This window comes from Bombina bombina, chromosome 2, assembly GCF_027579735.1.
Source record: "Bombina bombina isolate aBomBom1 chromosome 2, aBomBom1.pri, whole genome shotgun sequence".
NCBI classification, from domain to species: domain Eukaryota; kingdom Metazoa; phylum Chordata; class Amphibia; order Anura; family Bombinatoridae; genus Bombina; species Bombina bombina.
This window is the reverse complement of record NC_069500.1, coordinates 397,719,582-397,740,276: the sequence shown is the minus strand read 5'-3', so window position 1 is coordinate 397,740,276 and position 20,695 is coordinate 397,719,582. Positions and strand designations below refer to the sequence as shown.

The 20,695-nt window shown below is 39.1% G+C and overlaps 1 protein-coding gene across 1 annotated transcript in view; it reads right to left on the bottom strand.

Moving 5' to 3' along the window:
• Window positions 1-1,490: 1,490 nt before the first annotated feature.
• The window catches only part of MMP17 (matrix metallopeptidase 17), a 334,644-nt gene continuing 315,439 nt past the window's right edge, over window positions 1,491-20,695 (bottom strand). Inside the window, exons 9-10 of the mRNA XM_053701866.1 lie at window positions 4,573-4,830; window positions 1,491-2,395 (exon numbers count right to left, since the gene is read on the bottom strand). Coding sequence (XP_053557841.1) covers window positions 2,073-2,395; window positions 4,573-4,830 — 581 coding nt within the window. The 3' untranslated portion in view covers window positions 1,491-2,072. The remainder of the gene's footprint in view (window positions 2,396-4,572; window positions 4,831-20,695) is intronic.

The window sequence follows — 20,695 nt, the reverse complement described above, 5'->3', positions numbered from 1 at the left end:
CGGACAGGAATTGCAACAATTCAACCCGATCGAGTACGATCGGGTTGATTGACACCCCCTGCTGGCGGCCCATTGGCCGGGAGTCTGCAGGGGGCGACGTTGCACCAGCAGCTCTTGTGAGCTGCTGGTGCAATGTTGAATACGGAGAGCATATTGCTCTCTGCATTTAGCGAGGTCTTGCGGACCTGATCCGCACTGTCGGATCAGGTCTGCAAGACCCTTGATAAATAGGGGCCACACTCCATAATGTACATATCCCTCCCAACAATATAAATGTCCCTCTTTTTTAAGGGTTTTCATAGTGTAATGGGAAATAATCAGAGATTGCTGCTACTGAATATGTGGAATGGGAGTATGAACTACAAATCCCATAAGGCAAAGAAATCCTGGCAGTATTATAAAAACGATAGCAAATCACTTTTTTCATTTATATGGCTTGTTTTTTTTAGCTCATAAGAACTGTCCGCACTCTATACTACATGCATTTACAGATAAGGAAGCTTATCTGTGATATAGTGATACATATAACACTCAAATGTAAAGTTGTTTAGCTAAAAGGATGTCATTTTATTTTATAAGGAAAAGGGTGACTCATTTTACCACTGGAAATATTGGGAGTTATCTGTTTATATCCAGTACATACAGCTCTATAATAAGACCATGATTTACCAATCATCTTACACACTAAAGAAGCACCAAACTCTAGGACAGACACCTGAACTCCTTCCATATTTGCATATTTACTTGCATCATGTTTTATCTTACTCATCATGGTTTTTTTTTGGCAGGGGGTTTGTACAGTGCCACAGAATAAATAAATATAATAAATAAATAAATATAATATATATAATAATATTGAGCTGAGCAGATGGAATGGCTATGGCTTTTCTACTAAACATTGACTGTACTTTTTTTCTTAAAGGGACAGTCAACTCTAAAAATGTAATTTTTTTAAAAAGATAGAAAATCCCTTTATTGCCCATTCCCCAGTTTTGCACAGCCAACATGGTTATATTAATATACTTTTAACCTCTGTGATTACCTTGTATCTAAGCCTCTGCAGACTGCCCCCTGATCACATGGCTATTTATTTATTATCTATTGACTTGCATTTTAGCCAATTAATGCAGTGTCATCCACAACCCACAGGCGTGAGCACGTTATCTATATGGCCCACATAAACTAGCAGTCTCCTGTTGTGAAAAGCTAATAAAAAAGCATGTGATAAGAGGCTGTCTGTAGTGGCTTAGAAACAGGCAGAAATTTAAATATTTCAATCTTATAAAGTATATTAATATAACAATTTGCTTGTACAAAGCTGGGCAATGGGTAGTAAAGGCATTATCTATCTTTTTAAACAATAACAATTTTGGTGTACTGTCCCTTTAAACTAAATTGGTAATTGCCACATTGTAGTTAATAAAACCTTTTCAGGCAACGCAGTTCTTCAATTCTTACTTGAAACAATAGAAACCAGTCGTGTTCCTCTCTTTTGTGTAAACAAGATTTGCCTCTTTATTATACAACTGGTCATCAGATATTCAAAGAAGCAGAATGACAGAATTCACTTGTGGCAGTGCTCAGATTACTGGTTAATTTCTGAAGGCTTAGATTCGTTACTGCCCCCCAGTGGGTACAATAAATTATATCACATATACAAAACTGTTTGCTTTTTCCCCCTTTAAAAACCTTGTGATAGATTTGTATCCATATCTGCTGGGAGTTAGTTGATCTAATAAGCTCAGGCAATAATACTTTTTTGCAACACATTTTAAGTGATTTCTCTCCCAAAATATGATTAGCACAACACTGATTTTGTGTTCCTTTTTGACTGGTCTAACACCACTTACATTGGTTCTTATCTATTCCCTGGTTTACCCTTAAATTCCAATAATTTGAGCACTGGGTAACACAACATTATCTTAAAAAGAACAGCTCATTTCTCATGGAGAATTTGGTATCTTTCACTTCCAAGCTCCTCGGAATGTTTGGCCTGTGTGAGTGCCACAATTTGCAGGATCACTTTGATTGACCCTCAAGTCTCTTGTGAAGGTAAAGTTCAGGTTACCAGATCATAGTAATGAGACCAAGGCTACTGTGAATAAGTGGAATATCGTCATGACCATTGAAAAGTGAACAGTTATGCTGGGCTGGAGATGTCCTGCTGAAGATGTACAAGAACAAACTTCATAGCCATTTTCTGATCTGCTCTCATCTTGCTGTCCATGTCTGGAGCGAGCCCCAGTCCTACTACTTTCAGAGCCTGGTCCATCTGACTGCATATCGCTGCATACTAGCCAGTCCCTTGCAGTGGATTGTGGGTAACCTTGCTCAACCTCCATGCTGCTGTCAACCACTTTCCAATACTCTTTTCCTTTGAAGAAATATATTTCTCCTAGATATAAAGAAATAAAATAAATAAACCATGTCCATTTGGGAGGTGGTACAAACCAAAGTCACAGCACCCAGCCATTTAAGACATACACAAATCATAATTCATCCATTGTAAATGACATTATTTTTTTATGTTGGTAGGATACATATGTATTTTAACAATATTTACAATAGGAAAAAATTGTCATAATATTTAAAGGATAAGTATAAAATAACAACTAATATTTTCTTGAATATCATTTTTACATTAAAGCAGGCTCCATAGTAATTGGTTGCTCAATCATTTGCTACAGCAGCAGATAATATAAGGATTAATTTTAATGAAAGAATGTAGAACATTGTCTTACAATTTTAAAAAACTGAATTCATTTATCTAATTTATATTCTTACCAAATCTGTAATTATTGAATCTGCTACAAGACTCTTTTCATGTGACAACACTGAAGAAATGACACTTTGCTACAATGTAAAGTAGTGAGTGTACAGCCTGTATAACAGTGTAAATATGCTGTCCCCTCAAAATAACTAAACACACAGCCATTAATGTCTAAAACGTTGGCAACAAAAGTGAGTACACCCCTAAGTGGAAATGTCCAAATTGGGCCTAATGAGCCATTTTCCCTCTCTGGTGTCATGTGACTCGTTAGTGTTACAAGGTCTCAGGTGTGAATGGGGATCAGGTGTGTTAAATTTGGTGTTATCACTCTCACACTCTCTCATACTGGTCACTGGTTCAACATGGCACCTCATGGCAAAGAACTCGCTGAGCATCTGAAAAAAAGAATTGTTGTTCTACATAAAGATGGCCTAGGCTATAAGAAGATTGCCAAGACCCTGAAACTAAGCTGCAGCACGGTGGGCAAGACCATACAGCGGTTTCACAGGACAGGTTGCACTCAGAACAGGCTTTGCCATGGTCGACAAAAGAAGCTGAGTGCACATGCTCAGTGTCATATCCAGAGGTTATCTTTGGAAAAAATATGTATGAGTGCGGCCAGCATTGCTGCAGAGGCTGAAGGTGTGGGGGGTCAGTTTGTCAGTGCTCAGACCACACACCGCACACTGCATCAAATTGGTCTGCATGACTGTCGTCCCAGAAGGAAGTCTCTTATAGATGATGCACATGAAAGCCCACAAACAGTTTACTGAAGACAAGCAGACTAAGGACATGGATAACAGGAACCATGTCCTGTGGTCCGATGAGACCAAGATAAATTTATTTGGTTCAGATGGTGTCAAGAGTGTGTGGCGGCAACTAGGTGAGGAGTACAAAGACAAGTGTGTCTTGCCTACAGTCAAGCATGGTGGTGGGAGTGTCATGGTCTGGGCCTGCATGAGTGCTGCTGGCACTGGGGAGCTACAGTTCATTGAGAGAACCATGAATGCCAACATGTACTTTGACACACTGATGCAGAGCATGATCCCCTCCCTTCAGAGACTGGGCCGCAGCGCAGTAATCCAACATGATAACAACCCCAAACACACCTCTAAGATGACCACTGGCTTACTAAAGAAGCTGAGGGTAAAGGTGATGGACTGGCCAAGCATGTCTCCAGACCTAAACCCTATTGAGCATCTGTGGGGCATCCTCAAATGGAATGTGCGGGAGCACAAGCCCTCTAACATCCACCAGCTCCGTCATGTCGTCATTGAGGAGTGGAAGAGGACTCCAGTGGCAACCTGTGAAACTCTGGTGAACTCCATGCCCAAGAGGGTTAAGGCAGTTCTTGAAAATAATGGTGCCAACACAAAATATTGACAAATTTGGACATTTCTACTTTTGTTGCCAAAGGTTTAGACAGGCTGTGTGTTGAGTTATTTTGAGGGGACAGCAAATTTACATTGTGTGTTGTCACATGAAAATATATAATAAAATCTTAAGAAAAATGGGAGGGGTGTACTCACTTTTGTGAGATACTGTATGTATATATGTATATATATATATATATATATATATATATATATATATATAGATAGATAGATAGATAGATAGATAGATAGATAGATAGATACACACACACATTATCATGGTAGCTTCATTTGTAGGCTGTAATTTATGTGGTTCATTGAATAGTCTCTAAATAACACTTGCAATATTTCTCCTCCCATGTCATTTGAATTGCAAACCTATGGGTATGAAAACACAGTACTACACTACTGTATCCTGTAGACACCTACCATCTGACCATCCCATAGCATCATCCAGCATAGCTGGAATACCCTTCCACAATGTCATCTCCACAGGATATCCTTCATCCATTCTGTGTTCCTGGTCATCATAACGCCAGTAAAGGTTGTTTTTAAAGAAATATGTTTTGTCATTATGGGGCCAGGAAAATGCAGCATCCACACCTCCTAGAGGCAAGCCAAAGTCTGTGATAGGCCGGGGATATCCTTCTTCCACATTATTGTCTTTGAAAACCCAGTATCGATCACCTATGAAAGTTGGAGAATAGAAATTATGTGATTAATTATGATTACACAAAAAAACGCTGAAGTATAATTTAAAATACAAAATATAGGAAGATATTACTATAAACAATAAAACAATGCCCTAGGTTCACAGTTAAAACTACATTCATCTCTCCATTCTTTAGTAAATAAGCACTGTAATATTACATAGGAATTGCTAAGACTGGTGAGGCTTTCCCAGTCATATTAAATCTAGGTAGCTGTCTAGGTAGAGATATCAGAATTTCCCTGGAAAATTTAAACACTGGTCTCACAACAAACCTGATCCTATATGTTCTGTTATATTCAAGATAGCTTATCGACTTTCTCATTTAATTATAGCGATTATATGTTTTTTTTATTTAATTGATACTAAACCCAACTTTTTTCTTTCATGATTTAGATAGAGCATGCAATTTTAAGCAACTTTCTAATTTACTCCTATTATCAAATTTTCTTCATTCTCTTGCTATCTTTATTTAAAAAGCCGAAATGTAAAGCTTAGGAGCCAGCCCATTTTAGGTTCAGCACCCCGGATAGCGCTTGCTTATTGGTGGCTACATTTAGCAAACCAATAAGCAAGCATTACCCAGGTTCTGAACCAAGAATTACTCAGCTCCTAAGCTGTACATTAATGCTTTTCAAATAAAGGGATAGCAAGAGAAAGAAGAACATTTGCTAATAGGAATAAATTATAAAGTTGCTTAAAATTGCATGCTCTAACTGAATAATTAAAGAAAAAAATTGGGTTTAGCATCCCTTTAAGAGTTTCCTTTAAATAAATAAAAAAAAAAACATTCAACCCATTGATTTCAGCTTGAGTGCCTACTCTTGTGTATATTTTCAAAAACATTATTTTGTTATCCTTTAATCATAAACCAGCTGTTTCCAAGTTTAAAGAACACCATGCTTTGAAAATATGAATAATCCAAATGATTACATAATATATTATGTAGTACTTAGTAATGCTTAATATATCTTACAGATCACCCATTCCATATGGCCATATGGTACCTTGTGGCTTAATAAATATAGGCAAAAGATTATAACAGTACCTAGAAAAGAACTGATATCTGGTTCCATGCTAAATAGAGCACAGTCAGGCATGTTGTATCACAGTTTATAAAAAATATGCTTTAACCATTTATACTTTTACATACAAATTAGTACTATGCAGTTTTAAAAACAGAATACAAAAAAATGCAGAAAAGCAGAAATTAAGATACAGATCAAAAGGCCAGAATAACAAAAGCACAATATTATTTACAAATTACAGTAGTATTTTTTTTAAATATTAGTAAGGAAATCCTACCAAAGATATTATATTAATAAATGCAGTAGGGTACTTAACAGATCAGTCACATAATTCAATTTAAAAAACCATCCCTGCAAATGTCAAATTCTACATCCTGCAAAAATGGTTGCAAATTGCAGCATTTAAGTACTAATTAACTTTTGCTTTACCCATAATAATGTTAATTGCAAGTTATTTACTGGTTGACACATTTAATAGGTGTAGTTAAAAATTTCAGAGATTGGAATCAGTTGCTATAACCATATTGCTTTACTTTAAGACCAATATGCTTACTTTTTATACTATAATTTTATTAGCAAATAATCATTTTGTGATATAATAAAAACTATCCACTAGATCATACATGAAATAAACATAGGCACCTATTTGACACCTCTGTCATTAGGAAAATGTGCCCTATAGCTGACTCGCTATTACTCCTATTCAGTCTTTAACAAATCTGTGCCATTGCATTGATTAACTCAGGAACTTATAAAGCAAAAGTAACAGGAGAGACATCTTAGTAAATTGTGCTCAGTCACTAGAATCTGCAGCTGGATGCATTCACAATGGCAACTAACTAGATGTCTGAAAGTATTTTCCTTACACTATGCACCGAGAAAGGACTGTCAGACAAAAATGATCAGCAATTAGCCATTAAAGAGATAGTAAACACGTTATGATTACAAGACATTTCTGTTGTGTTGCTATAGAATAATATATAAGCCTAGTCTAAATGTTTTTTAAAAAAAATTAAATTCTTTTTACTGCAATTGTTTTACAATAGCCAAATTCCACCCACTATTTGCCTCATGTGGAGGAGTCAACCTGGGTTTGATGACAAAAAGGTTAACTTCAGTCAATATGTTAACATAAAAAAAAAATCTTAAGGTGTTTATTGCCCCTTTAATAAAACAAAGATTGTGGTCGGGTGTGACAAGAAATGCCAATTTAAACACGTATAAAACTCTTATTCCTGACAATCGTTTTCTCCCTAGAATAGATGTTTGTAGCATGCTTTCATTGCTGTAATGTTATGTCTTTAGTTATGTAATAGAGACTGATATATTATCATAATTGATAGAACATCATTTTCATATGGTTTTCCTTTTACAGTGATGGTAATATTCTTTACATTACTAGGCATGTCCCTTGGAGTAAACCTTTACCATTTGGAGTAGATATATATCGCATAACAAGATTGTTTTCAATTACTTTTCAGTAGGTTTAATTTCTACAGACATGAACATGCAGGAATTGTTTTTGGGGGCTTCGAAAGACGGCCCTCTGGATGCAGTCTATTAAAATGTATTATGCTATGAGCAAGAACGTGAAAATGATTCCATTTTTTATAGAAGCTGAGGATGTGTGCTGTTATCTCCTTGAGTCTTTGACGTAACCTTTTACAAAGATTTACCTTTTTTTACCATAACATAAAACATGCCACCATTTATTAAATCCCATCATGTTATGGGATTAAAATCTCACATAAAAGGAAAAAAAGGCTTATATTTAAAAAAAAACCCTAAAGCTCAAAGCTTAGTGAAAGAAATCCATTTAGTTGTGCTTCGATTTCCTTGCCACAACCAACCCTAAGCACTCTGAAGTTTTATAGCCTTACACAGTCAAAATCTGGGACGGTAAGTAGTACATTATAATTAATGGGACATAAAACCCACATTTCTTTCTTTCTGGTAATTCAGATAGAGATTGTGGTTTTAAGCAACTTTCCAATTTACTTCTATTATCCAATTTGTTTTATTCTTTTGAGATCCTTTGTTAAAAGGGATACCTAGGTAGATTCAGGACATGCTGATTGGTGGTTGCACATATATACCTCTTGTCATTGTCTTTCAGTTACCTCTCAGTAGTGCATTGCTGCTTTTTCAACAAAGGATACCAAGAAAATTAAACAAATTATATAATAAAAGTTGGTAAGTTGTTTCAAATTGTATTCTTTGTCTGTATCAGGTAAGAAAATGTTTGGGTTTTATGTTTTTTTAAAGTAGATATCTTACCACATATATCCTTAGAGTGTTTGTAATGTTTATGCTCCTAATGAAAACCAAGCATTATTTGTTTTGAACAGTGCACTCCTCACTAATTAAAGCAAGTAAAATATTATTCTTACAGGAGATTTCATTATTAATAATTAAAAAAGCTTTAAAATAGGAGAATGTGTAGGAAGTCCATTGCAGAATCCTTTTAAGGTCTTGTTCCAGATCATAAACATTTATCACAAAGAAGCAACACTGATTTTATAAATAAAACAATGCCTTCTCCATATTATATTATATTTGTGTCGGTCAACAATTGATGCCAAGTTTATCGTCTACATACGTGCAAAGTATAGAAAGAGAAATTCCAATCTTCTAATATTAAAATCTACAAATATCTTATAAGAGATGATAGAGAATATAGCCAATATGGCTGATGTATGCACAATATGGATGTATTTATTTAGAGTCACTTTCTAGTCATTTCTAGAATCACATCTTCACTTACACACAATCCCCCTCTTCCTTATGGAATGTGTTTTAGTACCAGGCTGACTTAAAGGGACATGAAACCCCAAAACTTTCTTTCATGATTTAGGTAGAAACATACAATTTTAAACAACTTTCCAATTTACTTCTATTATCAAATTTGCTTCATTCTCTTGGTAAAATTTGTTGAAGTTGTAGCAATGCACGACTGGTTTCTAACTAAACACATGGGGGAGCCAATGACAATCGGTATATATATATGCCGCCACCAATCAGCAGCGAGAACCTAGGTTCTTTGTTGCTCCTGAGCTTTCCTAGATAAATCTTTCAGCAAAAGAAAACAAGAGAAGGAAGGAAATTAAATAATATAAGTAAAACATTTGGGTTTCATGTCCCTTTAAGTTATGACTACATCTTAACTGCTTTACGGCTAGATTTAGAGTTTTGTCGGTAACGACCCGCGAATCTAACGCTGGCTTTTTTCTGGCTGCACCTTTAAAATAACTCTGGTATTGAGAGTCCACAGAATGGCTGCGTTAGGCTCCAAAAAAGGAGCGTATAGCATATTTAACGCAACTTCAACTCTCGATACCAGAGTTGCTTACGGACGCGGCCAGCCTCAAAAACGTGCTCGTGCACGATTCCCCCATAGGAAACAATGGGGCTGTTTGAGCTGAAAAAAAACCTAACACCTGCAAAAAAGCAGCGTTCAGCTCCTAACGCAGCCCCATTGTTTGCTATGGGGAAACACTTCCTACGTCTGCACCTAACACTCTAACATGTACCCCGAGTCTAAACACCCCTAGCCTTACACTTATTAACCCCTAATCTGCCGCCCCCGCTATCGCTGACCCCTGTATATTATTTTTAACCCCTAATCTGCCGCTCCGTAAACCGCCGCTACTTACATTATACCTATGTACCCCTAATCTGCTGCCCCTAACACCGCCGACCCCTATATTATATTTATTAACCCCTAATCTGCCCCCCACAATGTCGCCTCCACCTGCCTACACTTATTAACCCCTAATCTGCCGAGCGGACCGCATCGCTATTATTATAAAGTTATTAACCCCTAATCCGCCTCACTAACCCTATAATAAATAGTATTAACCCCTAATCTGCCCTCCCTAACATCGCCGACACCTAACTTCAATTATTAACCCCTAATCTGCCGACTGGAGCTCACCGCTATTCTAATAAATGTATTAACCCCTAAAGCTAAGTCTAACCCTAACACTAACACCCCCCTAAGTTAAATATAATTTTAATCTAACAAAATTAATTAACTCTTCTTAAATAAATTATTCCTATTTAAAGCTAAATACTTACCTAAAAATCCTAATATAGCTACAATATAAATTATAATGATATTATAGATATTTTAGGATTAATATTTATTTTACAGGTAACTTTGTATTTATTTTAACCAGGTACAATAGCTATTAAATAGTTAAGAACTATTTAATAGCTAAAATAGTTAAAATAATTACAAATTTACCTGTAAAATAAATCATAACCTAAGTTACAATTAAACCTAACACTACACTATCAATAAATTAATTAAATACAATTCCTACAAATAAATACAATGAAATAAACTAACTAAGTACAAAAAATAAAAAAATATTTACAAACATTAGAAATATATTACAACAATTTTAAACTAATTACACCTACTCTAAGCCCCCTAATAAAATAACAAAGCCCCCCCAAAATAAAAAAATGCCCTACCCTATTCTAAATTACTAAAGTTCAAAGCTCTTTTACCTTACCAGCCCTGAACAGGGCCCTTTGCGGGGCATGCCCCAAGAAGTTCAGCTCTTTTGCCTGTAAAAAAAACATACAATACCCCCCCCCCCAACATTACAACCCACCACCCACATACCCCTAATCTAACCCAAACCCCCCTTAAATAAACCTAACACTAAGCCCCTGAAGATCTCCCTACCTTGAGTCGTCTTCACCCAGCCGAGCCAAATTCTTCATCCAAGCGGAGCAAGAAGAGGTTCTCCATCCGGTAGAAGTCTTCATCCAAGCGGGGCAGAAGAGGTCTTCCATCCGATTGAAGTCTTCATCCAAACGGAATCTTCTATCGTCATCCATCCGGAGCGGAGCGGCAGCATCCTGAAGACCTCCGACGCGGAACATCCATCCTGGCCGACGACTGAACGACGAATGACGGTTCCTTTATATGACGTCATCCAAGATGGCGTCCCTCGAATTCCGATTGGCTGATAGGATTCTATCAGCCAATCGGAATTAAGATAGGAATATTCTGATTGGCTGATGGAGTCAGCCAATCAGAATCAAGTTCAATCCGATTGGCTGATCCAATCAGCCAATCAGATTGAGCTTGCATTCTATTGGCTGATCGGAACAGCCAATAGAATGCGAGCTCAATCTGATTGGTTGATTGGATCAGCCAATCGGATTGAACTTGATTCTGATTGGCCGATTCCATCAGCCAATCAGAATATTCCTACCTTAATTCCGATTGGCTGATAGAATCCTATCAGCCAATCGGAATTCGAGGGACGCCATCTTGGATGACGTCATTTAAAGGAACCGTCATTCGTCGTTCAGTCGTCGGCCAGGATAGATGTTCCGCGTCGGAGGTCTTCAGGATGCTGCCGCTCAGCTCCGGATGGATGACGATAGAAGATTCCGCTTGGATGAAGACTTCAATCGGATGGAAGACCTCTTCTGCCCCGCTTGGATGAAGACTTCTACCGGATGGAGGACCTCTTCTTGCTCCGCTTGGATGAAGAATTTGGCTCGGCTGGGTGAAGACGACTCAAGGTAGGGAGATCTTCAGGGGCTTAGTGTTAGGTTTATTTAAGGGGGGTTTGGGTTAGATTAGGGGTATGTGGGTGGTGGGTTGTAATGTTGGGGGGGGTATTGTATGTTTTTTTTTACAGGCAAAAGAGCTGAACTTCTTGGGGCATGCCCCGCAAAGGGCCCTGTTCAGGGCTGGTAAGGTAAAAGAGCTTTGAACTTTAGTAATTTAGAATAGGGTAGGGCATTTTTTTATTTTGGGGGGCTTTGTTATTTTATTAGGGGGCTTAGAGTAGGTGTAATTAGCTTAAAATTGTTGTAATATATTTCTAATGTTTGTAAATATTTTTTATTTTTTGTAACTTAGTTCTTTTTTATTTTTTGTACTTTAGTTAGTTTATTTCATTGTATTTATTTGTAGGAATTGTATTTAATTTATTTATTGATAGTGTAGTGTTAGGTTTAATTGTAGATAATTATAGGTATTTTATTTAATTTATTTATTGATAGTGTAGTGTTAGGTTTAATTGTAACTTAGGTTAGGATTTATTTTACAGGTAAATTTGTAATTATTTTAACTATTTTAGCTATTAAATAGTTCTTAACTATTTAATAGCTATTGTACCTGGTAAAAATAAATACAAAGTTACCTGTAAAATAAATATTAATCCTAAAATAGCTATAATATCATTATAATTTATATTGTAGCTATATTAGGGTTTATTTTGCAGGTAAGTATTTAGCTTTAAATAGGAATAATTTATTTAAGAAGAGTTAATTAATTTCGTTAGATTAAAATTATATTTAACTTAGGGGGGTGTTAGTGTTAGGGTTAGACTTAGCTTTAGGGGTTAATACATTTATTAGAATAGCGGTGAGCTCCAGTCGGCAGATTAGGGGTTAATAATTGAAGTTAGGTGTCGGCGATGTTAGGGAGGGCAGACTAGGGGTTAATACTATTTATTATAGGGTTATAGAGGCGGATTAGGGGTTAATAACTTTATTATAGTAGCGGTGCGGTCCGCTCGGCAGATTAGGGGTTAATAAGTGTAGGCAGGTGGAGGCGACATTGAGGGGGGCAGATTAGGGATTAATAAATATAATATAGGGGTCGGCGGTGTTAGGGGCAGCAGATTAGGGGTACATAGCTATAATGTAGGTGGCGGCTCTTTGCGGTCGGCAGATTAGGGGTTAATTATTGTAGGTAGCTGGCTGCGACGTTGTGGGGGGCAGGTTAGGGGTTAAATATAATATAGGGGTCGGCGGTGTTAGGGGCAGCAGATTAGGGGTACATAAGTATAACGTAGGTGGCGGTCGGCAGATTAGGGGTTACATTTTTTTAATCCAGTGTCAACGATGTGGGGGGGCCTTGGTTTAGGGGTACATAGGTAGTTTATGGGTGTTAGTGTACTTTAGAGTACAGTAGTTAAGAGCTTTATGAACCGGCGTTAGCCCAGAAAGCTCTTAACTACTGACTTTTTTCTGCGGCTGGAGTTTTGTCGTTAGATTTCTAACGCTCACTTCAGCCACGACTCTAAATACCTGAGTTAGAAAGATCCCATTGAAAAGATATGTTACGCAATTGACGTAAGGGGATCTGCGGTATGGAAAAGTCGCGGCTGAAAAGTGAGCGTTAGACCCTTTTTTGAATGACTCCAAATACCGGCGGTAGCCTAAAACCAGCGTTAGGAGCCTCTAACGCTGGTTTTCACGGCTACCGCCAAACTCCAAATCTAGGCCTTAATGTCTTATTTCACTGTAGAATGTAAGAGAATATTCTAGAACTTTGTATTAATTGGTGTATATGTGATACGAAGGTATAAAAGCTTGTGCAGAAGAGCTTTCTATCAGACATCACTTTACCGTCTCTAGATGTCTCAGCGCCTGCTGTATTTGAATCTGCTATTTACTTTAACCTGTTATTTGCCATTCAAGGAAGGAATATAAATAAAAGTATTTGCTTATATCTTTGTGTCTGGGAAGTTCCTGTAACATCTAATTGGTGGAGAATGCGGGCAGACACAGGAAAGGTGACAGGAAGCCTCACCAGTACCAAGCTCCGGTGTGAAGAAATATTGGCAGGAAGCATTGGCAAATCTGCATGACTTTCAGAGGGTCGGGATTGCCTCTCTGTATTAAGTCCAGTTACCTAGTGTTAAAGAATGCTTGTGGAAGAAGTCTGTGGATCACCTTTGTAATTAAGGAATTTCGAAACCCAGGTGGAAAGCGAAGTGGAACAGAAGGGAGAGAAAGTATTAATGATGATCAATATTATTTTGAGCTAAAGGAGATGGGTTTTGACACCTTGCTCAAAAGGTGGTCTCCGTGGCACACTCAGTCTGAGATGTATGTAGGAGATTGGATGTTCCTGGGAACATAATACAGCTTCAATTGGTACGTGAATGTTGTAACAGGTTATTTTAGTACATACAAGTGATTCTGTACATTGTTAAAATCATGCTGTGAGATAAAGCGGTAAAATTACATAGCAGACGGTTATTTACATCAGTCTGTGGTTATTATAGAGTTTACTTTCCAAGGGATTTGTAAAGTATTATTGTCTTGATTTTTACAGAAATTTAATAGTAAGAAAAGTGTTTGTTTAAAAGTAACTATAAGCTGCAGCTATGGCAAAAATATAACTTTATGTTAAGTGGGTAAGACAGACAATTACATAAATGTTACGTATGAGTAACAGTATGTATAATATTTGAGAACAAACAAAAAGTATTATTGTAAAATATGAGATATCACTAATGTACAGGATACAAAGTTCAAAACATGTTTCTAGCAAGTTAAGAGCAGCGCCAAATTAAAAACATGCTTCTGGCACTAAGAGAATGTCAGATACTACATTTAGTTAAATTAAAGATTTGTAAACAGAGCTAAATAAGGTTCAGAATGAAACTGGTAAAAATCTACTGTTTTGCATTTTAATTATGTTTTGTCAATTAGTTAAATCTCAATTCTGAAATGTTAAGTACATTTGCGCCATATAAGCCACAGTGAAGTCAGCTATGAAACAGATAGGGGGGGAGTGAAGATATAGAAGAGAAACTTACTTCTGAGGTTAATTTAAAGAGCTTCAGGGTATACAATAGAGATTATGGTCTATTTAAAAAACTTGATTTCTGATGTTCTGAATACATGTAAATGGTTTAGTAACATTGATAGAAGTACTTATGCAAGTTTGTGCAAGAAAAGTTTGTGTTAGCAAATGTTTTAATGATTTAAAGGTTTAAGTAATACATTAAAATAAAAATGTATGCTTACCTTATAAATTTCTTTCTTTCTTGACACGGTGAGTCCACGGATCATCTCTAATTACTATTGGGAATATCACTCCTGGCCAGCAGGAGGAGGAGGCAAAGAGCACCACAGCAAAGCTGTTAAATATCACCTCCCTTCACTCCAACCCCAGTCATTCGACCGAAGGAAAAAGAGAGAAAGGAAGTAACATAAGGTGCAGAGGTGCCTGAGGGTTACAACACAAAAACCTGTCTAAATAAACAGGGCAGGCCGTGGACTCACCATGTCAACAAATAAATACATTTATCAGGTAAGCATACATTTTGCCCAGGAAGAGGAAACAGCCCAGGAAGAGGAAACAACCCTCATGGAATGAGCCGTGACCCTCTCAGGAGGCTGCTGTCCTGCAGTTTCATAGGCCAAACAAATTATATTTTTAAGCCATAAAGAAAGAGAAGTACCCATAGCTTTCTGACCCTTGCATTTCCCAGAGAAAACAAACAAAGCAGAAGACTGGCGGAAATCCTTAGTCGCCTGTAAATAGTATTTCAACGCACACACCACATCTAGGTTGTGCAGCAGACGCGCTTTATGAGAATGAAAAATAAGGTAAGGGGATTCACACTGCAACACCGAGAGCTCTGAGACTCTACGAGCAGAAGAAATTGCAACAAGAAACAAAACTTTCCAAGATAACATCTTAATATCTGAGGAATGCATAGGCTCAAACGGAGCCTGCTGAAGAACTTTAAGAACAAGGTTAAGACTCCAGGGAGGAGTAAGAGGTTTGAACACAGGCCTGATTCTGATCAAGGCCTGACAGAAAGAGTGCATGTCTGGTACATCAGCCAGACATTTATGCAACAAAATAGACAAGGCAGATATTTGACCCTTCAAAGTACTTGCAGATAAGCCCAAAATTCTAGGAATCCGCACTCTACTCCAAGAGTAGCTTCTGGATTCACACCAATACAGATATTTATGCCATATCTTATGGTAAATCTTCCTAGTTACAGGCTTACGAGCCTGAATCAAGTTCTCAATAACCGACTCGGAAAAAACGCGCTTAGATAAATTTAAGCGTTCAATCTCCAAGCAGTCAGCTTCAGAGAAACGAGATTTGGATGAAGGAAGGGCCCTTGAAGCAGAAGGTCCTTCCTCAGTGGAAGTCTCCAAGGTGGAAGAGAAGACATCTCTACTAGGTCTGCATACCAGATTCTGCAAGGCCACGCCGGTGCAATGAGGATCACTGACGCCTTCTCCTGTTTGATTTGAGCAATAACTGGTGGAAGGAGAGCGAACAGACTAAATAAGTATGCTAGACTGAAATTCCAAGGAACTGCCAGAGCATCTATCAGTACAGCCTGAGGATCCCTTGACCTCGAACCATACCTCGGGAGCTTGGCATTCTGTCGAGATGCCATGAGATCCAGCTCCGGTTGTCCCCATTTGAGAATCAAGTTGGAAAACATCTCCGGATGAAGTTCCCATTCCCCCGGGTGAACGGTCTGTCTGCTCAGAAAATCCGCTTCCCAATTGTCCACTCCTGGAATGTGGATTGCAGATAGACAGCAGTTGTGGGTCTCCGCCCACTGAATAATCTTGGCTACCTCTGTCATGGCCAAGGAACTTTGAGTTCATCCCTGATGGTTGATGTAAGCCACTGAAGTTATGTTGTCCGGCTGGAACCTGATAAACTAACTGAGGCCAGGCCAGAAGAGCATTGAAGATTGCCCTCAGCTCTAGAATGTTTATGGGGAGAACAGACTCCTCCTGAGTCCATGTCCCCTGAGCCTTTAGTGAGCCCCAGACTGCTCCCCATCCCAGCATACTGGTATCCATTGTCACAATCACCCAGGTGGGTCTGCGGAAGCAGGTTCCCTGGGAGAGATGTTCCTGAGAACCACCAAGGAAGAGAATCTCTTGTTGCCTGATCCAGATGTAATCATGGAGACAGATCTGCATAATCTCTGTTCCATTGCCTGAGCATGCATAACTGCAGAGGTCTGAGGTGGAAACGGGCAAACGGAATGATGTCCATGGCAGCTACCATCAGTCTGATCACCTCCATACATTGAGCCACTGACGGCCGAGGAGAGGACTGAAGGTCCAGACAAGAGTCGAAGATCTTTGATTTTCTGACCTCTGTCAGAAATATTTTATTTGATAGGGAATCTATTATGGTTCCCAAGAACACTACCTTTGTAGCTGGAATTAAGGAACTCTTTCCCAAATTCACCTTCCATCCGTGAGAAAGGATAACAACATCTCCATGTGGGAGTTCGCTTGTTGAAAGGATGGCACTTGAACCAGAATGTCATCCAGATAAGGCACCACTGCAATGCCCCGCAACCAGAGCACCGCCAACAGGGATCCCAGGACCTTTGAAAAAATTCTTGGAGCTGTGGCAAGGCCGAATGGAAGAGCCACAAACTGGAAGTGTTTGTATAGAAATGTGATCCTCAGAAACTTGTGATGATCCCTGTGGATGGGAACATGCCAGTACGCATCCTTTAAATCTACTGTTGTCATGATCTGACCCTCTTGAACCAAGAAAAGAATGGAACAAATAGTTTCCATCTTGAAAGACGGTACTCTGAGGAACTTGTTTAGACTTTTGAGGTCTAAAATTGGTCTGAAAGTTCCTTCTTTTTTGGGAACCATGAACTGATTGGAGTAAAATCCCAGACCCTGTTCCTGCATTGGAACAGGAACTATCACTTCCAGGATGGAAATGTCTCGGACACAGTGTAAGAACGCCTCTCTTTTTATCTGGTCTACAGATAATCTTGAGAGCAGAAACCTACCCCTGGGAGGAAAGGTCTTGAACTCTAGTTTGTATCCCTGGGATGTCCACCCCCCAGGGATCCGGAACATTCCGAACCCAGGCCTGAGCGAAGAAGGAAAGACTGCCCACCACAAAATCCAGTCCCAGATCGGGCACAGACCCTTCATGCTGACTTTGAGTCATTAATGGGCTTCTTAGATAGCTTCCCCTTGTTCCAAGACTGGTTGGTCATCCAGGAAGGTTTGGACTGTTCTTGCTTGGCAGAGGGAGAGGAAGGATTACCTTTGAAGTTACGAAAGGAACGAAAATTACTCTGACGTCCCTTCTGCTTATTCCTTCTATCCTGAGGTAGGAAATGACCCTTTCCTCCCATAATGTCAGAAATAATTTCAGCCAAGCCCGGCCCAAACAAGGTCTTACCCTTGTAGGGAATCAACAAAAGCTTAGACTTAGACTAAACATCTGCAGACCAGGATTTCAACCATAAGGCTCTGCTGGCCAGTACGGCAAAACCAGAAGTCTTTACTCCCAGCTTAATAACCTGTAGGGAAGCATCCGTAATAAAAGAATTGGCCAACTTAAGGGCCTTGATCCTTTCCTGAATCTCTTCAAGGGGAATATCTGTCAGAATAGAATCAGACAACGCATCAAACCAGTATGCCGCCGCGCTGGTGATGGTATCAATACACACTGCAGGTTGCCATTGTAAACCTTAGTGTTCATACATCTTTTTAAGCAACCCCTCCAACTTCTTATCCATAGGATCCTTAAAGGAACAGCTATCCTCTATGGGAATAGTAGTTCTATTAGCCAAAGGGGAAATTGCCCCTTCCACCTTGGGGACCGTCTGCCAAGACTCCTTAATAGAGTCAGCAATAGGAAACATCTTCTTAAAATTTGGGGATGGAGAAAAAGAGATACCAGGTCTCTCCCATTCCCTAGCAATAATCTCTGTAGCCCAATCTGGTACAGGGAAAACCTCCGCCATGGAAGGTACATCAAAATACTTGTTTAGTTTACTAGACTTCTTCGGATTGACTACGACAGTAGTGTCTGAGTCGTCCAAGGTAGCCAAAACCTCCTTGAGTAACAAATGGAGATGTTCCAGCTTAAATCTGAATTATACCACTTCAGCATCAGAAGAAGAAATTACACTGTCTGAGTCTGAGAATTCCCCCTCAGATGCCACAGAAGTATCTTCCTCCTCAGATTTCTGGGAAGGAACATTCAGAATAGCCACGACTGTGTCAGAAACCTTACTCACTGATTCCTTAGATTTCCTCTTGCGCTTTCCCTGCAGCATGGGAAAGTCCGACAGCGCCTCAGTTACCTCAGAAGACATAAGGGTAGCGATGTCTTGCAACGAAACTCCAACTGGAGTTTGAGAGGAAGCGCAGGGCACTGCATGTGTGGACGATAACGTTTGGGACATTTGAGGAGAAAGCTGCGGCATATCTTGAAAATTTTCAGGAGACCACTGAACAGCATCCGCCTTAGATAATGCTGGTTCAGAATCAAAAAGTCTATCCCTGTAATTCAATGTTCTCTCAATACATGAGGAACAGAAATGGATTGGTGGTTCCACACTAGCATCAAAACATAAAGAACAAGTAACATTTTGCAGGGCCTCTTGGTCCATCTTTACCCAAGAATTAAAGAAATGAAAAATAAAATACTTTTATTTGTCTTTTAAATTATGTCACAAAAAAACGTTACTGTCCCTTTAAATTTTAAACGACAATTTTTCATATTGCAAAAAATAAACGTAGAGCAACCCAAACAGCCTCTACACCTCAGCCAGCCCTGCTGAGGTGCCTACCTGTCCTGCTGACTGCCGGAGATAATATGTTAGAGAGATATCCGGAGTCAACTCAGAGCTGCTCCACTCGGTATCCGGAGACCGCTAATACAGAAAAGTGGAACTGCAACGAGGAAGGACACATCCGACACTCTGGAAATGAGCAGGAAGAAAAAAGCGTGCAAATTATTTGCTGCTTCAAAACAGAGATATCCGGAGTCAACTCAGAGCTGCTCCACTCGGTATCCGGAGACCGCTAATACAGAAAAGTGGAACTGCAACGAGGAAGGACACATCCAACACTCTGGAAATGAGCAGGAAGAAAAAAGCGCGAAAATTATTTGCTGCTTCAAAACAGACGCACACATTGTGTGCGTCACAACCTGAACCTACCGGCCGGCATTAATCTTCACTCTGAAGGTAAAGCCGCCGGGAGTAACAACAAATATAACCACCCTGACTGGAATAATAAAAACAAACTGAGTTTATAGTCCCTGCTCCTCTCGTCCCCAGTGCCTGCACAAACTGCCTCAAATTGTCCTATGAACTCACAATAGGATAAATAAGTCTGATGTCCCAACAGAATTAACTGTTAATGTGCCAATATTTTACTGTATACTCCTTAGAAAAATAAAATTAGCACTTACCTCTATGTAATCTGCCTGGCAGCAGGGCAGCTCACTAGGTTTGAGAGGCATCCTCCCTAACATGGACCTGTGGAAAAAGGAAAAGACTGAGTGATCTCACTCATGCTTTCAGGTTAGGGCAGCAATAACTATTTGGGAGGCGCAGTGAGGATTATACCCCACAAGTTCCCAATTGCTTAAAAGCCACCACTGCTCTACTGAAGAGACTGACATGGGCTACGGCTAAACCCCAGGAAAAAGCAGTATAAAACTTGCACTGCTGAAAAATAATAAAATCTTGATTGAATAATCTTCTTCCAGACACCTAAACTTTACCACCTCCTTGCTCTTAACGTAGGCAAATAGAATGACTGGGGTTGGAGGGAAGGGAGGTAATATTTAACAGCTTTGCTGTGGTGCTCTTTGCCTCCTCCTGCTGGCTAGGAGTGATATTCCCAATAGTAATTAGAGATGATCCGTGGACTCACCGTGTCATTAGAAAGAAACAGTGTTTTTGATTCATTAATTGATATTTTAAGTAGGGTAAATCATGTCATATACAAAATAAAAAAGAAGGCGCCACCATAGTGCACGGTCAGTAGAACAAACAAGCCCCCAATGCGCAAGTATGGCTGGTACTTACAAGCTCCCAGACACTTGAGAAGTGTCACAAACGCCTTCTGGAACCTTTGGAGTCGTCCAGCTGACTCACACTCTCGCAGAGGTTAATCCACTCTTTGGGGGGGACCGGCTGTGTTTTTCTCCCAGCAGGATAACAGGTCACAGATAAGCTCTCACCCTCTAGCAGTCTATTTTCCTGAGTTATGATCT